This window comes from Chamaea fasciata, unplaced genomic scaffold (genome assembly GCF_029207755.1).
Source record: "Chamaea fasciata isolate MVZ Bird 193981 ecotype frontalis unplaced genomic scaffold, bChaFas1.0.hap1 SCAF_13, whole genome shotgun sequence".
Lineage (NCBI taxonomy): Eukaryota > Metazoa > Chordata > Aves > Passeriformes > Sylviidae > Chamaea > Chamaea fasciata.
In genome coordinates this window covers 12,124,260-12,144,648 of record NW_027094098.1, presented here as the reverse complement: position 1 = coordinate 12,144,648, position 20,389 = coordinate 12,124,260, and the positions used below count along the sequence as shown (strand labels likewise).

The following is a 20,389-nucleotide window of genomic DNA, read 5'->3' as shown; positions in this document are numbered from 1 at the left end:
CTCCTAGATAATTTGCTGCAGTGGAATTTCCTGTCAAGAAACACATTTTACTACGTGATTTGTTCCTCATGACTGCCTCAGAAATGGCAAGTTCTGGTTTTCTTCCTCAAGCCAGTGGTACCCTCAGACTGGCCCTGACTGAACACCCCTTCCTGAGAATTTGCCTTTGCCTATCCTAGGTATTTTTCCATACTAAGATTATTGCCCAAAATTATCTAAAACTGCCATAGACTGAATGCTTTTGTTAATGAAAGCATTATATGGAATCTTGAATTGGCCATGATACTGGTGAGATCCAGCCTAATGAAAATGGGCAAAAATGCAAAATTATTAGCAACATAATAATGAGGGTGTGTTCCAACACACCATGGCAGGTGCTTTTGTGGGTTTTGTTGGTTCTCATCATAGCCCATGAGATCTCGGTGCATCCACAGACACTTGGAGCTGAGCTGGGTGTGCAGCTCCAGTGGCTCTCCAGCTCAGACCTCACTAACACAGACTGGCAATGACACAGACAGACAAACTAACACAGACAGATCTCACTAACACAGACAGACAAACTCAGGCAGCACCTGAGCCTGCCCAAATATAAACCTGCATGAACATCAAGTTGCAAAGAGATTCAGGATCAGGCTTTTCCCAACCTGTCATCCCTCATCCTCCCTTCAGGAGAGCCAGACCCACTCACTGAATTACAAACAGCAGTCAGAAGCACAAGGCCAAGCACTTCTGACTCCAGCAGAAGAAAATGTAAGAACAAATGGAAAAATCCTACAGAGCACTTCAGAAGGATGTACTGCTTCCCAACCACTCATGACCTGAGTCACTGTGGGATGCGATACGGGACAGTACAGAGCAGAAAACGGCACATCCATAGGACACCCTGTCACTCGGGGAGTGTGATGGAGCCACATGGCATCTTTAATCTACCAGAGTGATCCCAACACACCTACCACTGCCCGTGAGCCACTCACTGCATTGCGGTTGAACGCTCTCGTTGACTGCGGCTCCTCGTGGCTTCTGGGCTTGGTTTAACAAGCTCAGTTTCAGGCTTAAAATTACTGTTACCCAACACTACATCCAAATTCCCGACCTTTGCTTAACTTGCCATGTTAAAGCAAGCCTTCCGTAATGTGAGCCCCGTGCGTTCCACCTCGCTCCCTGACAAAGCAGTTCGCAGCGTGGTTCTGCAGCGGCTGCACAGACCCATCCATGAGCCGTGGGTAGGGGGATCCTCTGCTGGATTCCTCTCCCGTTATTACACTCATCCTGCTGTAGCCAGGGTGAGCGGGGTGTGAGGGTTGTGATCTCCCATCTCCTGCCCACCGAGCAGCAGCAGGGACAGAGTCGGGACCGCGGGAGGTGAGGGCAGCACGTGCCCGTGTCAGGCTCCCCCCGGCACAGCCCCGCAGTGCAGCCCCGCGCCCCAAACTGCGGCAAGGGCTGAGGGCAGTGCCAGGGCAGAGCTGCGGAAACCCTGAGGGCACATCAAACCCCCAGGCAAAGAGCAGCGCCTGCCCCAAGGGTGCCGCTCTCCACCCGGAGCAGGCTACGAAAACAATCAACCAAAACTGAAAACACCAGGAGAAGGGCAGGGTGTCACTCGGGTGACGGAGCTGGAAGTGCAGTCTCCAAGGCGCCCGCTGCCTTTACGGGGATCAGGCGCAGCGCTGTTGCGGAGCGCGGAGCCCTCCGAGCGCCGGGGGCGGTGGGGTTTTCCTGCCTGCAGAGGTCAGCAGGAACACCCGCGGCCCGCAGCGCCGACCCCGGGGACAAGGTCCCCGCACACAAGGTCCCCGCACAGGGCTCGGAGCCGCGGCCCAGGCAGGGGGACAGCGGCCGGACGGCTCCACGGAGAACGCCTGAGACGAGGTACGGGGGGGGCTGCGCTCGCACGGAGAGAAAGGAATGGCGTTTTCCTCACGCAGCCTCACGGAAGAGGAAGCTGCGGCCGAGGCGTCCCCGGCGCCCAGCCCCGCGCTCCCCGTGACGGCTCAAGGGCAGCGCCGGGTCACCCCGGCCCTGGGTGCCAGCCCCCGAGGCTTTTCTCTCTCCAGCAAGACACCTTGGGCTAAAGGCCTGAATATCAGAAACAGCAGGAATTAATAACACACTTTACTAGTGTCCTGCGACCAGTCTCACTAACATGGGGTTAGGGGTTAGTGTAAAGCTGAGCCCCAAAGGACAGAGGCAGCACAGGCAGAGCCACCAGTGCCTGTGAGCCCTGGGCCAAAAACTCCCATAAACATTAACTCGTACTTGTGGGATATTCCAGCATGAACTTCTCATAAAATATTTGGGACAGACTGGGAAAGGAAAAACATTTTATGGCTTAAAATATGTCATAAAACCTGCAGTTTGAGTTCTTTCAACTGCCGTAAATCTCCACTGCCCATTGCAGTGAGGACAGGATAGCACCTAAATGGTTATGCAACCCTTGTGCAGGTACAACATCTTGGCCAACCTACCAAAACCACTCCTCGCAGTGCCAACACCTCCATCAGGCATCCACTGACAGTGCCAGTGCCAGAGGAGCCCTGTCCCTTTGCAGAGCAGTGCAGCCTCCAGGATGGCTCTGCTGGAGACCAGCAAATACTCGCAGGGCTCAGCGCTCAGTAGCGTGAACCCCGACCTGGCCAGCGAGAGGCAAACAGCCTCCTTCAGCGTGGAGAAGCTCACGGCCCTGCTGGACGGTGGTGCAGAGCAGACACGGATACGGAGGGCAGTGGGTGAGTGATCCTTACGAGGCCCTGGTGGGGGCTGGCACAGGCCATGCCTATGTCCTGCTGCTCTGCTCTTCCTCTGCAGCACAGTGGGGTTTGTGCTCTTGGGCATTTGCTTATCCCCCATCTCTTTAAAAAGTGGGAGTGTGGAGCTGGAGTCTTCTCTTCATGTAAATCAGTATGACTCCTCCGCAGCCATTCCTGGTGTCTGAAGCTTTTCCTCCTCCCTGCTCCCATCCCCTGTCTCTGGCAAGACTGGTTAAACTGGAATACGAGAACTGAGGAGCATCCATATTTAAGGGAAATGCATGCAGGGGCTGGTGCTGCTGTGCAGAAATGCACATCACGTGTGAACCACAGCCAGGTTCCCTCCCTGGCACACTGGGCTCATCCAGGTGGGGAATTTCTCGCGTGGGCTGGCTCAGCCAGGCTGAGCTGCTCTCACTCATGATGGATGTGCCAAAAAATGACTGTTGCTCAGGAGAAACAGAGGAAAAAACCCTCTCTGTTGTCTCTGTAACTGCATCCACATTATACACTTACCAAAGGAAAACAGCACAGCCATTGGGATTGCCCTCTTCACAGTGCCACACAGTGCCACTGGAGTTCAGTATAACCTTCCACTTTAATAGACTCAAGGTTTTAAGGCAAAATGGACAAGGGGAGTGTTCAAACTGACACAGAAATAGTGACTGAGTTGTTTTGCAACAGTACAATGGCTGGTAACATCCCAAGCAGGACGCCCAGCAGGCTCTGGCCATAACCCACCCTCTGGCTACTGCAGCTCACCACAGCCCTTACTGCCCTCACAGCAACTGGAGGCAGAGGGAACCTTGGCATCCTCTGCCAGAAGTCTCCTCTCCCACCCTGACCAGGGAGGGTGCCTTACCCTGCAGGGTCACCATTTCCACTGAACAGACCCCTCTCTCAGGCCCACTCAGTTCCCCTTCTGCTTCCCCAAACCTGCTGCTTTTCAGAGTTAGATGTGACAGCCATGGGAGCCAGAAATCGCAAAACAAAACCTGCCTGAAAGCACCCTAAAAATCACAGCATCAGTATCCATGAATCCAGTCCTGCCTGCTCTTCCCAAAAATGGCTTGAGGCACTGCCTGCACTTCCCCAGACCCAGGAGAACCAACTGTTCTGTGTTGCTTTGCAGTGGAAGCTATTGAATCTGACCCTGTATTTAGCAGAGAAAATCAGTATTTCCAGACCCAGAATGAGAGGTACGAAGCAGCAGTCAGGAAGGCTGTTCATCTCCAGAAAAAGATGCATGAGATGGGATGGACTGAGAATGGACCTGAATATAAGTACATTTACAGGTGATTTCTGTTTGTTGTTTTTTTTTTAATGAACAACTCTTTTTTTGTTAAAAGCTTTGTATTTCAACAAGAATCAGCTTTAGCAAAGGCTGGGAAAGGCCAACAGCTGACAAAATAGGTTTGGATAAAAATGTGCTGCAGGTTTTTACTTCAGCAGCACACTTGGGAAAAGGGAAAATGGTGGTACATGATCGGTAACTTCTCGGAGAGCAGCACATGGGTAGTGTGATAGATCACAGCAGTTCCCAACCACAACATGAGATTTCCACTTCAATAACCCCCTTACTTGTGCTGCAGCTCTCATACCACCCCTTAGATATTTTTAAATGTATAACCAGAATTGGAAGTGATGCTGTTTCAGTTACATTACAGACTTCTAAATAAATTAAAGATTATGTTTTGTGTATCTAGAAAACACATATTTGGGGGGGGGGGGGGGAAGAAAAAATTTCACCTTATTTTGTAGGTAAATGAGAATGAAGTATTTTCACAGTCCTTTCCTTTAAAAGTTTTCTTAACACTTCGTGTGGGGTTGAGCTCCACATTTCAATTGCCAATTGCTTGCCCCTCCTTTCCCCCTTTGCTCAATCAGTTCCTGGCTGGCTGTTGCCCAGGGCACACTCTCTGCTTCCTGGGGTCATGTACACAGTAGGAAGGTGCAAGTTCAGAAGTGTCACTCAGAAGGGCAATGCCTGTCCCCTACACAGCACTGCTGACACTCAGAGCCACTTTTTGGCATTTCATAGACTCATAGCACAGTTTGGGTTGGAAAGGACATTTAAAGGTCATCTAGTCTAGCCTTCTGCAGTGAGCAAGGACATCTTCAACTAGATCAGGTTGCACAGAGCCCTGTTCAGCCTGACCTGGAATGTTTGCTGGGAGGGGGCATCCACCAGCTCTCTGGGCAACCTGTGCCACTGTTTCACCATGCTCACTGAAAATGAGTTCTTCATTATGTCTCATCTAAATCTACCTTCTTTTACTTTAAAACCATTACCCCTTGCCCTATGGCAATAGGCCCTGCTAAAAAGTTGTCCCCATCATATGAAAGATGATATTTTTTTCTGCTGAGCTCTTCAACACTTACAGTGAACAGAATTAATGAAGGGGGAAATGTGCCATCAAGAGCTCTTGGATCTGATCATTATATTCCCATTAAAAAGCAGCTCTCCACTGCTCCCTCAGAACAAAAAAAATTCCACCCAGGTGTGCTTTTATCAGGCCCCCTGATGCCAAAGGCTGCAGCAGGACCAGCCCTATGTTGTCCCATTTGCTGGATTAGGAGCAGAGCTGTCTGGCAGGGCAGCTCTTGCCTGATGGAACTCCAGGTGAGCACCAAGCTCCTATGACAGAATCCTGGCTCCCAGTGCCAAGCATAGTGAATCACTCACACAATTTAAAATCCAGCTTTTCAAATTTCAGCTAAAGGAACATTATTTCTGGCCAGGCTGCCAAGGATTCATTAAGTCATTTTCTGCTAATCAAAGCAATTTCCCCTTAACTTCTTTGTTCATATTCCCCCCCCCCCGCCCCCCGCCCCCCCCCCCCCCCCCAGCCCGCCACACACTGTTTCAGCATGATTAATTCTCTCTCAGGGCCAGTATAAAAGAAAGGTCAGAGTAATTTGTTAACAATAGAAGGTATCTGTGTGAAAGGAGATGCACTCTATAGCACTGCAATAAAGCAATGTGCTAACAGCCACTCAGCTACTGAGAACAGCAGAGCCACTTACTTGTACATGTACCTGTACCTGTGAGGTGATTCAGCCATGTTGTGAGGAATCCCAGGAAGAGACATATATTTATATTCCTCATGTTTTCTTATTATTTCTCACACACAAAAAAAAGCTTAAATAAATTTCTCATTTGCGCCATGGAAATCATTGTACCCAAGTTCCCATACACAGTTTCTGGAATAGTGCTTTTTAGGATATATGCAGATGGTGATGGCAAAGGACCTGACCAGATAATAAACCAAGAGTTACTTGGATGTATTTCAACTTTTCCACAAGAAAATAACATCTCAGTTCAGGACAAATCTCCATGAACTCCAGTATTGTTTACTGACAGCAATAGGCAGCAAACAAACAGCAAAAAGTACAGCAACAAACCCAACATAACATGGTATTTCTCTAGAATGGGAATGGGAAGGTTCAGGAGATCCAGGTCCCAGATACCTACATGTGTTATTCAGTCTAATATGCCCCATAGTGAATTGCTAGGGTTTGGGGTTTTTCAAGTAGGGTGCTGTTTTGTTCTTTCTTTTTAGTTCAGCCTCAAAATCTGACTTAAATAATCAAGAAAAAAAATCCTATGAAGTAAAATAAAAATACAAAATGCTAACAGAGCCTCAGGAGCTTTGGAGCTGGGTTGTGCTTTTAGCTCAGCATCTGCTACTCAGAACAGAAAACTCCTCCAAGACCAAGTAAAATGAGTGAGCAACACATATGCAAAGTCTGTTATGAAAGAAGAGACAAAAGCAGCTTGGAAGGGCACTTTTCCTGCAACGCTGTTCTGATGCTGGGTGCTGGGCCAGGTATGACAAGGCAGAAATCAAAAGGCAGCAGGTGGTACTGTCTGGTGACCGCTGCAGTGCCACTGCCTCATTCATCACATGCCTGGAACCTCAACCCCTTAAAAACACCCCTTGTGCCTTCTCTGCAGGGCACTGTCAGGAGATGTTGCGTTCCTCCTCCACCACGTCTTTATGAGAAGTATTTCAGTGCTGGGCTCTGACAAGCAAATTGCCAAGTGGATTCCTCTCGCCACCCAGCACAAGCTCATTGGAAGCTATGCACAGACTGAACTGGGACATGGTAAGGCTGCAAGGAAAACGCATTTCACAAGGCTGCAGCCCAGATTCCCATGGGAATTTGACTCCTAACTGTCCATCCTTTACAGGGACGGGTGTGGTTGGGTTCTCATTCATGGTTCTCATCAGAAGGGTAAACCACAAAACCCTGATAATACCCACAGTCAGCTTCCGGGGATCCTTCACTCTCTCCATCCCTGTGATATACCAGGAGATAGATACACAGACAGATTATTTTTTTCATTTCTTTTTTTAAAGGCACTTATCTTCAGGGTTTGGAAACGACAGCAGTCTTTGATACTGCTACTCAGGAGTTTATACTGAACACACCAAAGATCTCCGCCATGAAGTGGTGGCCTGGAGACAGTAAGTACCACACAAAATGTTTTGGTTTTTGCCTCCTCCAGTTACTGCATCTACCCTAGTTAAGCTCTGTGTTTGAGGGCCCAGGTGCTAGCAGAAGACTTCAATAAGAGATGCTCTTATGGACAAGCAAGTGAGAGAAAGGGGGTTGTCCAAGTTCAAAGGCCACAACGGAGCCAATATCATCTGCAAAAGCCCCTTGGATTGCAGGCTGAAGAACTTCACTCAGGAAAGCTCTTGCCTCTGCAGGAATAAATCTTCCCTTCTTTCTAAATAATACTCAGACAACCAAAAACTGCAGGGAGGTCATCAGCATAAAGGATTTGAGTCACTAGACAGTCTCAGCATAAAGGATCCAAGCATGAATTCTTGGCTCCCTTCAGGAAGGTATTTCACAGAAAATAACTGGAATCACTGTAACAGCCACAGCACTTCCCACTCTCAGCATTACATTAGCTCAAACTGTTTATTTTTTTCTCATATTCTGTTACAAAACTGTTAATCCAAGCCTCATGAGCAGCAACAGAGGCAGAATGATGGTGCAACTTCTGAGAGCTAAGAGCAGGCTGATTTAGGTTTCCAGCACACACTTGGGCTGACCCATACCTAAGACCCAAAACATAATTAGTACTGACCTCTCTTAACTCTGTTTGTGCTATACCTTGTCTTAAGGGAATGGGGCTGTTTTTCTTCTTACAGTGGGAAGATCAGCAACCCACACAGTTGTCTTTGCTCAGCTGTACATCCATGGGAAGTGCTATGGCATCCATCCCTTCATCGTGCAGATACGCAGCCTGCAGGACCATTCCCTCTGCCCAGGTAAATGACCCCAGACACTGCAGCACCTGTGCAGGTGCTCTGCCTATTTTGCCCTCAAATGTTTTCTAAAACATTGGGCCGAGGAAGAGTTATAATTGGCAAAACCAAGCCAAGAGATAGCCAAGGTGTAGTTATCATTAACCCCAACCTTTTGATCTGAAGGGAAATTTAACATATCCTCAGCAATATCCAGCCCAAGCCCTTGACATAACCAGAAGCCTGAGCTGCTCTGAGCACCTCTGCACTAACACCTCAGTTCTGACCCCAGCCAGCACAGATCCATCTGTCAGTAGATCATGGAAACAAACTACTACAAGGCATTCAAATGCCTGTTTCTGCCCTTGGGCAAGATCACTCATGCTGGGGAAAAAGCAGAGCTGACCATGCCCTTCTTTTGAGGTCCCCATCCTGACACAAAATGGGGAGCAAAAAGTTCAAGTGGAAGTAAGCAGGCTATGTTTTCTCCTGCTGCAGGCATAACTGCAGGAGACATCGGTCCCAAAATGAATTTTGAGCACATTGACAATGGCTACCTCCTGCTGAAGAACGTGCGCATCCCCAGGGAGAACATGCTGAGCAAGTTTTGTGAGGTATGTGTGGACTCACATCACAAACTTGCTGTCAGACTTTCATTCCACAGCCAGAGAGTCAACAGGGACCTGTCTAAATTTGGGACAAAAATCTTCCTTTGAGTGTCAGCAAGTCTCTGAGGTTTTATCAAGGACAGAAGGTACCTGAATCCTAAATGAAAGTCACTGTCATGACTTCCATATTCAGGAGGTGGGGATCATGGGGCAGGCAGAACCTACCTCTGCCATAAACAGTAAGAGTTTGTCCCTTCAAATGGATATCTTTCATCCATCATACATAAAAGCATGGTTTCCGTTCAGTGAAGGATTTTTATGTCCATTTTATTCCATGCATAGCAATTACACAACCACGGTAGTACCGAATAAGGCAGCATCTGACAGCCTCTCTCTGCTCTAGGTTCGACCAGATGGCACCTATGTAAGACAGGGGTCGCAGAAGATTAATTATTTCACAATGACGACGGTGCGCATTTCGCTCATTTCAGACGAGGTTCTGACCCCCCTGATGAAGGCCTGCACCATCGCCATCCGGTACTCGGCCGTTCGCCGGCAGTCCAAGTTAAAGCCTGGGTAATGCCATGCATCCCACTGGGAAGGGGACTGTACACTCTGTTGCCCCACAGCAGTTTGTATTTCTTCTCTTCTGCTTATCTTTCAGCCCATCACTGGCTGATTTCCTGGCCCAGATAGGGCATGATAAACATGCTTCCCCATTATTTACATTAACGAGCTCCAGTCAAAGTACAAGAGAATGTTTACAGTTCTTTCCAAGATAAGTTTCATACTTTGAATAGGTCACACAGGCAACTTATTCTTTTATAACTGGTCTTCCCCTGAAATCCCATAACTCAGCAGAATCTAGACAAAGTGGACAAGTTGCTGAATTCTTATTCCATAGTGTCCTACTAGTGGATGTGACATTAAAATACCCTCCAACATCCAGAAATCCAATATCTACACTTGAAGCACTATATTGTATTCAGGGTTGAATCCCCATTATTTTTAAAGATGCACGTTAATTTGAATGGATTACAAAGATTTCCATTTAAATCTCCTTTCCAAAGCAGAAAGATCCTAGTGAAAACATGTTTTGGTTCAAACACAAACCAAACAGAAGAGCACAGCAGCTGAACTATTGTAATAACCAATTCCATTGATTGAAGCCCTAAATGTACCAACCACAGCAGAAGTGATAGAGAACATCCAAAAACACCTCAGAAAACTTAAAATAATTCAGACTCAAATATTTTCAGGGAAACATTTCCACGCTAGAGGCCACAAAGATTCCATTTGAAAAGCCAAAGATTATCAGGGTGCAATGCCACTGCCTTTCCTGGAACACCTAACAACTTGCTGTCCTTAAAGCTTCATTCTCATCTTTTCCTGCAGTCTCAGTTCCCCTCTGTACTGACTGACCACACAGAACCTTTTCTACACCGTTAGGCTTTTTTGGGGTTGTTTCTCCAATAGCTCAGCAAGCTGGGCAGATTTGCTGCCACACTGTCAGCTCAGTCTTGTTCACATACTGCTTCTTGGTAATGAAAAATGCCATTTTCATTCTGCAGCATGTAAAGTAACAGTAGCTATGCCCATGTCCACACTCTCCCTGCTTCATCAACCATCTTCCAACAGGGAACAAGAAGCAAAAATTCTTGACTACCAGACTCAGCAAGACAAACTGCTGCCCCAGCTGGCAGCAGCCTTTGCCTTTCATTTCATCAATGACTACCTGCAGGAGCTATTCAACAGGGGGTACAGAGAGATCCAGAGGAAGAACTTTGACATGCTGCCAGAGGTGAGCTGCAGCAGGATTAACTCATACAGCACTTCTGTTCTCTAAATGTTAAAGTCTTTTAGCAAACTGGACAAGCATTCCTCTCACCACTAGAGAACTGGAGAAAGAGGAAGCACTGAGAGGTCAAATGACCTGTCCCAGGTCCGCAACCAGTCAGCAACAGCATTTGCTCTACCACCCCAAACTTTTTGTTTTGGGAAGCATTGCAGAATGAAAAGTCCTTGAAAAGCATGTCCAAAAACTTGTTCCAAGTAGCTGGTGGCACAAAGTGTTATTACACAACATCGCCTACAATGAGCATGTACATGCATCTGTGCCAAAATCAAAAACGTGACTTTTTAGACAAAACAGAATATTTTTCAGTTGGGTGCTTGAAATGAAAACACACTCCAAGCAAAGGTGGCTAAAGCCAGAACTGGCTGAGTGAAACAAAAAAATGCATAAACTGACTACAGTGTGCCCAGCAGGAGCATATGCAGCATCCCAGAGAGACACCAAAGGCCAGGCTCAGGGAACTGGGTGCTACCACCATGCAAAGGGGGAACTGACAGGGATTTCATGCTCAGATATTGCACAAAATTTAAAAAATGAACTTATTCTGAAGATTCCACCAGTAATACTTTGCTTTTTTTCTCTCTTTTTTTAACAGCTCCATGCATTATCTTCGGGTTTTAAAGCTGTGATCACTCAGCACTGCACTGCAGGAGTGGAGATCTGTCTCCGGGCCTGTGGGGGCCATGGCTACTCCCTGCTGAGTGGACTGCCTTCCTTGTATACCAAAATACTTGCCTCATGTATTTATGAAGGGGAAAACACCATTTTGCTCCTGCAAACTGCTAGGTAACAATTCAAATGTGTTCATCTAAAAGCCTGCCCCCTCATTTATTCAGCCTTTACCACTTCTTCTCCAAAACCAGTAAAACCAGCTACTCCTTTCTCACAGCGCCTTCTAAAAATACAGCTCAGGACATAAACTATTCATGTCTTCAGTCTAACAAGCATGGAAGTGTGTGGGGACTGGATTATCTCTTCTATTTTTGGTTTGGGGATGTATGCAGGTGCTGTTCTGCATAACCTCATTTTCCTCTTTGCCTAGTAGCACAGCAAAGGTATTGCTGTGAAGGTTCTGTGGTTAATTCTTTAAGCTACCAATGTAACACTGGTACAATGTGACACAATATTGGTAAAGTGGGGTCATTCAGAGGAAGCAAAGCAGTTGGATACTGAAAGTGGATGAGTCATGCTCCAAGAACATCACTTTCCTCCAAACAGGCAGACTGATGATTATCAAGAGTAGATGAAATACAGGATAAAGAAACTACGGCTGCTTGAACTTTTAATAATGTATGTTTTTACTAAAAGGAGAAAAACAGGGCACTTCCCAGGGTCAGAGCCACCACATAGCTCCATGCTGCCAAGCAGACATTTCTGCACTCATTATTGCTTTTTCAAGATCAACAGCAAGGTCAAGACAAATGTTGTACCCTTTTAATTCCAGACCTGGTCATTCTAGCTCATAGCAGAGGTACCAAAAAACTAAGGGAGTGGGGAATGCTCCTTGTAAACTCTCTCCGAGGGTCTCATGTGTTAACATCATGTGATGGGGATCACAGAGAGTAAGACCAAATCACTGTTAAAGCTCCAGAACATTGAGACTCAGGTTGCAAAGTTGATAACGTATCTAATCACCACACTGCTGTGACTGCTAATAGCCACAGCAAGTTTCTGCTGAAAAAATTCACATTATGGATTGCAGTAGTATTAAATAAGGCAGGCAGGCCACCCCTGAGACCCACCACAGATCAGGTTATTGTGAGTAACATGCAAAACAAAAGGTCATTACTTGTTCAAGTCCATTCTGGGCCACTGATGGGATGGGTCACATATTGCTGCTCCTCACCTGAGCCCACTTTGCTTTTTGCATGTCTGTTTGCTGCAAGGAGATCATCACCATACGCTGCTCTGACTGTTACCCTCTTCCCAGGTTCCTGATTAAGTGCTTCATGGCAGCCAGTACTGGCCAGCCTGTGCCACCATCTGTCACTTATCTGGCTGCAGTGAAACACGGGAAGTGTCCAGCCAAGAACAAGTTGGATTTTCTCAGTCCAGATATTTACACTGAAGCCTATCAACATGTGGCAGTCAGGTCAGTACAGAGGACGGGAGACAGAATTTCTCTCTTTGACATCAGAAATGTGTTAAGAGCTCAGCTTCTTTCTTGCTTTAAAGGGAGGTAAAATCAAATAAGTTAAACTAGGATTGGCATCATGTGTTCCTGAAAAAGAAAAGGAAGGCTACACAGGATTAACAGCCATGTCAGATGTTTAGTATGAATCCTTCCTACTCAGAACTTTTTAAGCCATGTGCTACCAAACAACTACATTTCAAAGAGTTGGTGGCACTATTAAAGTAAATCCCAGACCACATCACTGAGTTGCCATCCAGCAAAATCTTTATTGGACCCTGAGCAATTCTATTAGAATTTTAAAATTTCACATACCTGAGAAAGTGATGTTTGTTTTCGGTTTACACCATAGCAAGAACAGAGCCCTTCATTCTGTCTGTAGCCTTTCAACTACACATTCAGCAACTCGACATAAATAAAAATGGTACCATGAGTGGTCTCAGAATTATGTACACAGTTATGGGCTGTATAGGTGTCACCTCTGAAAATCAGCTAAAAAGACAACCCTGCTGTCATTGAAACCGGTGTAAAAACAGCCACTCTTCAAAAAGCTTCATCAACGGGGACAGGAATTGAATCCCTGTGTAGAAAAGGAGAAACATAATGTAACAGCAGTCCAGTATTACTGTTTGTCTTGCAAACTCTCCCTACACACACACAACCCAAGGAAGGCTCAGCCAAACCCCTGGTAAACTACTCTGGAAGCTGAGAAGGCAGAAATCCTTCATTACCAGGGTGGTCTGGGTTCTTCTCAAAATTTATACTTAGATTTTGCATAATCTTAAATTCATTCATATTGCGTGTAGATAACTCCAGATGTCAGAAATGCCAGTTTGCCGTTCAGTCACACATAACTCCTGAGTGCAAATTCATACATGTGGGATGCACATACAAGATGCTTTATGCTTTTTCAATTTTTCAGGCTCGCAAGCAGCACAGCAGCAAAACTACAGGACTTGATTCAGTCTGGAGTCAAAAAGCACGACGCGTGGAACCAGTGCACAGTGCAGCTCGTGCAGGCTGCAAAGGTTAGCAAAATTTATCTGCTTATCTGGTGTTTGTCTTTATGAAACAATATGCAACAGAAATGGCATGATTAGCTTAAAGCCTCACTGCTGTTTATTGTTTCCTGTTATCATCTAAGAGACACCACACTGTGGTCTGCATGGTGGAAAAGTTATAGTAAGAAGAAATTCCTGATCTGAAAAATTTGCTGTCTGTATAGGCCAGGTAGAAAAAGACTAAATGAGAAAAAAGAAGAACTGAAAGGGAGAAAAAAAAATTAACAGCTATGCTGCCACTACTGGCAGAATCAGACCTCCCATACCCTGCAACAAAAACCCACCATCTCCAGCCAACACTCATCTTTATGTAAGAATCCAGCATTTCTGACACCCAGAGGAGTCTTCCTAAAGCCACTCCACTGAAAGCTGGTGGAATCACAGCAAAGGATGAAACATGCCTGGTATTTCTTCCATCTGCTGGAAAGATAACTGCAGAGAAAAGAGTGAAAACCAGTGATAAGTGCAGTGTTAACTACTGCTAAAAGATAAATCAAATTTATAAGAGGTGCTTTCAGCAGCTGAAGTAGCATTGGGACAGCAGCATTTGTTCCCTAAAACGAGAGTGAATTAGTACAGAATTAAGCAGAAAAGAGGGAAGGAAAGCCCTAAATATTAATGAAAATTAATCTGTTGATAGTTCTGTATCTTCCAAAGAACAAAAATCCTTTTTATAATATGCAATTAAGTGCAATTCCTTTACAGTTACGGTGAAGGTCCTTCCTTCCTTCCTTCCTTCCTTCCTTCCTTCCTTCCTTCCTTCCTTCCTTCCTTCCTTCCTTCCTTCCTTCCTTCCTTCCTTCCTTCCTCCCTTCCCTTCCCTTCCCTTCCCTTCCCTTCCCTTCCCTTCCCTTCCCTTCCCTTCCCTTCCCTTCCCTTCCCTTCCCTTCCCTTCCCTTCCCTTCCCTTCCCTTCCCTTCCCTTCCCTTCCCTTCCCTTCCCTTCCCTTCCCTTCCCTTCCCTTCCCTTCCCTTCCCTTCCCTTCCCTTCCCTTCCCTTCCCTTCCCTTCCCTTCCCTTCCCTTCCCTTCCCTTCCCTTCCCTTCCCTTCCCTTCCCTTCCCTTCCCTTCCCTTCCCTTCCCTTCCCTTCCCTTCCCTTCCCTTCCCTTCCCTTCCCTTCCCTTCCCTTCCCTTCCCTTTTGAAACAATAAGATCCACAGCTTATTTTAACATCATTAACCATTTCTGAAGAGCCTAACATAAGCAGAGGGCTGGCTGTGGTATCATCAGTGCTGCTACTAGACTCTTGAGAAAATGGGATTTGGGTCCCCAAAGTTTCTTAATTATTTCAGGGACAAGAAAAGTCATCCAAACCCTTTGAGTTTGCCCCATAACTTTAAAATTTTGATATACTGCTGCCTTCTTGGGGCAATTCTGTATTTACTTCTTATTCCATACCTTCCCTGGAGAGTCACTCACACATCTGGCATGGCATCTCTATGAACTGACACCTGCCAGCTCCCAGCTGAGTGGCTCAGACACTGGACAGACTCCACACAGGTTAATTGCTTGAGTGGCCACTCAGCTTCTGCAGTCTACACTGGCCTCCACCTCTGCTGCTTCACCATGCCAGCAGGAGAGGCTGCAGTGCAGGTGTGCCATTCTTACACCTACAGCTGAAAGGGAACTGTGCAGTGGGGGAGTGAACCCACACAGATCCCAGCACCACCAACCACCCACAGCAGTGTCAATCCTGCAAGAGTCACCCCACAGACAGGTGTGCTCAGCCTAATTCATCTCCTCTGCACCTCTGCTAATATTTCTGTCATTTCTGGGTCAGACACTCTATAGGTGTGTGACCCCAAAATTACCAGTTTAAAACCACGAAAGTGGGAGGTAAATTTGGTTGTTCTTCTGTGACAATGGTGTTTCCAGAGCTGAAGACTTGTAGACTGATCCCAAAGTACCATGACCCCAAGGTCTTCAACAGAAGTTTTCTCCTGTTGATGTACAACCAACATTCGCTTACACATATTCCAATGTGTTTCCTTCATAAACTCTTTGGGATATTCATCAGAACTATTTAGAATAAGTACTAGCATGATTTCTGAAGCAGTTTTCTGGAGTTTACAAATACCACAGTGTTGACTGTTTACACATTCTGTCTTCTGCTGTCGCTGTAAGCCATGAATGAAAAAGGCCTGGTCACCCAGCAAACAAAGGATACAGACTGGAGAAGTGCCAGGGAAATGAAAAGGTTTTATATTCTTTGCAAGAACATTTGAGTCACTTGGCCTACTAAAGTGTTTGATGTGCATTCACTGTTGATTGCATTTGTTTTCCAGGCTCACTGCCACTACATTGCAGTGAAAAACTTTGCAGAAACTGTGGAAAAACTCGAGACCAAGGCTGGCATCCAGAAGATTATGAAACATCTCTGTGACCTCTTTGCGCTACATGGGATCTTCTCAAATACAGGAGCCTTCTTGCATGATGGATACATATCTGCAGCTCAAATGGACATGGTCACAACATCCTACCTGGACCTCCTGGCTGTCATTCGGTGAGCTGCTTTGGCAGAACACACACAGCTATCCAGTTTATCCCTGCAATAGATAGAAAAGGGTGCTGCTGTACCTATGGCAACATCTCCAGAGTCAATTCACATCATTCAGTTTTTATTTCCATTGCCTGGCAGCACTAGAAATTGATTGAAACATCTACTCAGAGCTCATTTTCATGGCAAAACAGACCCAAGTGTCCAGCTCCTCTGCAATCTCTAAAGTTCTGTAACATGAAATCTTAAATTATAAATGAAGAAGTCATGAACACTTTCTACCATCTGCAGTAGAGAGAAAGCAGGAAAATATATAGTCAGAGCACACTGGCAGGAGGCAGCCACAGCAACCCATCACACATTGCAAAATCTGCTTAAGCCACAGCTAATACAGCCTACTCTGTTGCCATGGCTGAGCTGCAACTGGTACCCAAACAATCCTGCCTACAGCTACTTCAGATGCATCTGCTCGGCACCATTTATCACCAACTCTGTGAATTCTGCATTAAGGTTTTCACTCACCACAACACTCAGAGGCTTTTTGACAAAGGGTTCAGCTTCCACTACTCAGTGCTGTTTGCTTAGAACATACTAACTCACAGTGCAGAGGAGTTGCTACTGTATGTAAAATTCTACCTAAGCCACCTGGAGAGAAACAAGAACACACTATAAGCAAGGGCTGAACAGGGCTGAGCCAAAACAGCAAGGGTTTTCAGAACAGATAGCAGAATCTGAATTAAGTGATGAGTTTAACATAACATTTTCAAAAGCCTAACATGTTGTCTTTGGAATTCACTGCAATTTCTGTGTTAGTCCACACCTTGTTAACAGGATTCAAGAATGGAGTATTTGCATATTTACAGCTAGCAGAAAGGATGTAACGACTTCCTAGTCTGTAGCAAAAACCCAGCCTTTCCCAAACCTTCAGACAGCTCTTCCCCAAAAGGAACTGGAAGATGGAAATGCCAACATTTGAGCAAACCAATTTGCATCCTCAGGTGTGAGGTACAGCCAGCACAACTTCCTACACCCAGGATGATGGGAGGATAAGGAAAAAGAAACCATCTCTTGCTTAGAAGATGCTGCCTGAGCTCCAGCTCTCCATGCTGTCAGCCTGGCCCCTGGGCTAGATGGGCCCTTGGATGGGTCAGCGTTGTTTTGCTCTTACAGACATGAATAGAAGAGCTCAACACTTCACAATGAGATAATAGAAATACTGAAAGGTAGATGAAGGTTGAAGATCAGCAAAGCAACTTCACATCAATCTAGTAGGAACCTTATTCCATTTTATAAGACACACACACAGCGTAAGAAAAATGAAATGAAGACAAAAATCAGAAGAACAAACTGACAGAGACTACTGAGAAAAAATCTGACATAAGATTGAGTCCTGAATTAGGGATGGAGCCTGGGTGATTACAAGACCCTGCAAACACCCACTCAGCAGTGCAGACAACCCAGGGCTGTAGTAGAACATCACAGAATCACAGAATTATTAGGGTTGAAAGGGACATCTGGAGACCATCTAGTCCAATCTCCCTGCCAAGGCAGGGTCACCTAGAGATATCTCAGAGGAATCAGAGCAAGCAGGATTCCCCCCCCCAGCAAAGACGAGGAGGAAAACTGGCACAAGCTTTCCAGGAGAAACCTAGGAAACTGACTTCCAAGTTTATCTTTGATTTGTTTTCCCATCTTACAAAGCAGTACCCTCTCAGTGACAGGAATGTCACTCCTGTGCCCTGTAGGAAGGACGCTGTGCCACTGGTGGACGCGTTTGACTTCACGGACAAGAGCCTGAACTCGGCGCTCGGCAGCTACGACGGGCAGGTTTACCAGCGGCTCTACGAGTGGGCCCAGAGGTCACCCACCAACCAGGTAGGGATCAATCACAGCTGGGCAACTCCCTCAGCAGCCAGGGCAGACACTGCTTGCCTTCTAACAAAAGCAATACAGATAAGAGACAAGAGCTTTTAATTCCTCTTTGTATCACTGATTTGTAGCACGCTGTACAGAATAAGCTAAAATAAAAGTCTGTTTACGTATTATGGAACAGCACTAAATGCAGGGTATTTTGTATGCACTGCTACTTTTACCAGTGCAAAAGTTGGGGTTTTAAATATGTTTAACCAGAAAAAGTGTTAAACAAGGCAATTTGATCCTTCATGGTCTTTAGCACTTTGCTTTCTCAATTCATCCGTACTGTGGAGTAATGTAAAATTCTATGTGATGTAAAAACGTGTTGCTCTGTTTGAAAACTGATTTGGCCTTAAGTGAGATCTTTACTGTGGTAGTCGGTATCCCTTTGAAATTCCACGGCTGAACACAAAATTTGCCTTCAGCAAACATTCAAGTCCAAGCATATTTTCTGAGGTTAAATAGTATGCTGTCCCCTTTGGGATGAGTGTGGTGTGCTGTATGAAGGACAGCACATATTATAGGGAAAAAGATCCTGCACATAGTTGAAGTAGCTGGTGTTTGTTGGTTGTTGTTTTTTTTTAAGTAGCGCGGCTGTATGTATTTCAGAGATTGTTCTTAAGGAAAAGATTATAGCCTTTCCCTTCTTATTTGCCATTAATTCCCTTCCACATTCTCTTTCTGAACAGATGAGCCCAGCCTACGAGAGGTATTTGAAGCCACTTCTGCACAACACGCTATCGAAATTATGAAGACCATGTTCCAAGTGAAGGGCACAAATTTCCTCCTGTTCTTTGTGCAGCAGTACATTTATGAAGCATCAGTAATGACTAATCAGAATTAATAATCAGTTGCTTACTTGCAGTTATGAGTATGAAAGATTCTCAGCCAGCCATTTGCAATCAGACAGATGCCAACAGCGCTGAGTGGTACCTGCTGTTGTGAGACAATCTAGTCAGGAATGGTCCAGGGTTCACTGTTTTCTATCCTGAAGTGTCTTGACAACATCAAAACTCTCTCATTTGGCTTTCTTATTCTCTTTCTAAATCCATTATATGATGATTGAGAAAAATAAAAAACAAAACACCATCACACTGTGAACCCTCTCTCAGTGCGTTGTAACTATCTAGTGCCTTCAAAAAACCCCAACCAACCAACTTTACTGAAAAATCCATGGTGAAATAATGATCCTTTGTTTTTAGGAACAAGTTGTTGTCTTTGATCAGAAAGTATATTAGAAAGTGCATCTGTTTTGACAATTTAAATAGCTCTTGATTTTCTCAGTACTAGAATATTCCTGCCTAATGAAGATGCAGCAAAGCTGATGCCAGCTCCAGTCTGCAGAATTTACCTTCCCATTAATAGAGCTGCTCATAGTGTCTTTCTATAAATCTTGAATAAAGTGTATTATTTGGAATACTGCTTCTCTAATTATTATACTTCGTAATTATGGAAGGGGCAGGCTGATCCAGGCCAGTCATTAATTTGCTCATAAATGAAGTGTTGCAAAGAACATCTTGTGGTTATAATTCAATGCCAGTTAACGCGGATGTTTCCTACCATGTGTTGCAAGAAAGAAACAACTTTTCCTGAGGTTCATCAGTTCTGCTTCTCTTCCCTCCTTGATAGCAAGAATAAAGCTCTCACTGCTGCCTCTTATTACATAAGTCAAAAACCTGCTATGTATGAACAGGAAGAGACAAAATATGACAGAGAAATACCCCCCGAGACAGGCCTTTAGAGCCAGATATGAGATGGAAAGCTCCCACCTACTTGGGAGAAGAACTTCATGGGAGAACAGGATCCACTTCATGAAACAGCTACCAACTCCCTGACTCCCAGCTGCAATCAAATTAGAACATAACCAGAAATTCTATTAATAAACTATGACAAAGGGACCAGAATAAGTAGAAGTGTCTGTATGAAATTGAGTAAAGCCACAGAATTTGAGTGCCTTGACTTGTACATCACCAGAAAATGCATTCTGCAGTTAGAATTATATATATAAAGTCACTACATAAACTGCTGACAAACCAGGCAACTCTATTAGCAGCTACAAATATTTAAGCTCTGTGTTCCCTCTATCCCTACCCCTTTAACCAGTACAAATATTTGCCATCTTTCTATCAAACTAAAGCAGTTTTCAGAACACAGGCTTTGTCTATAATGAAGACATTTGAATCGACTGATTAACACAAAAAAGAACAAATTACATCATTAAAGGAAGAAACCAGGGCCCTGCAAGAACACCTGAACTACTCTGCAGCACAAAAAAACCACAATTTGGGTGGAGGATTTTTTGTTTGGTT

At 45.3% G+C, this 20,389-nt stretch overlaps 1 protein-coding gene across 1 annotated transcript; it reads left to right on the top strand.

Moving 5' to 3' along the window:
- Positions 1–1,710: 1,710 nt before the first annotated feature.
- Positions 1,711–19,916, top strand: ACOX2 (acyl-CoA oxidase 2). The gene is made up of 15 exons (XM_066195149.1): positions 1,711–1,872; positions 2,446–2,729; positions 3,883–4,045; positions 6,709–6,860; positions 7,115–7,222; positions 7,919–8,038; positions 8,513–8,628; positions 9,026–9,198; positions 10,261–10,423; positions 11,073–11,263; positions 12,408–12,569; positions 13,531–13,636; positions 15,955–16,172; positions 17,912–18,041; positions 18,770–19,916. The coding sequence occupies exons 2-15, from the start codon at positions 2,570–2,572 to the stop codon at positions 18,830–18,832; spliced, it is 2,025 nt and encodes a 674-aa protein (XP_066051246.1). The 5' UTR covers positions 1,711–1,872; positions 2,446–2,569; the 3' UTR covers positions 18,833–19,916.
- Positions 19,917–20,389: the final 473 nt, after the last annotated feature.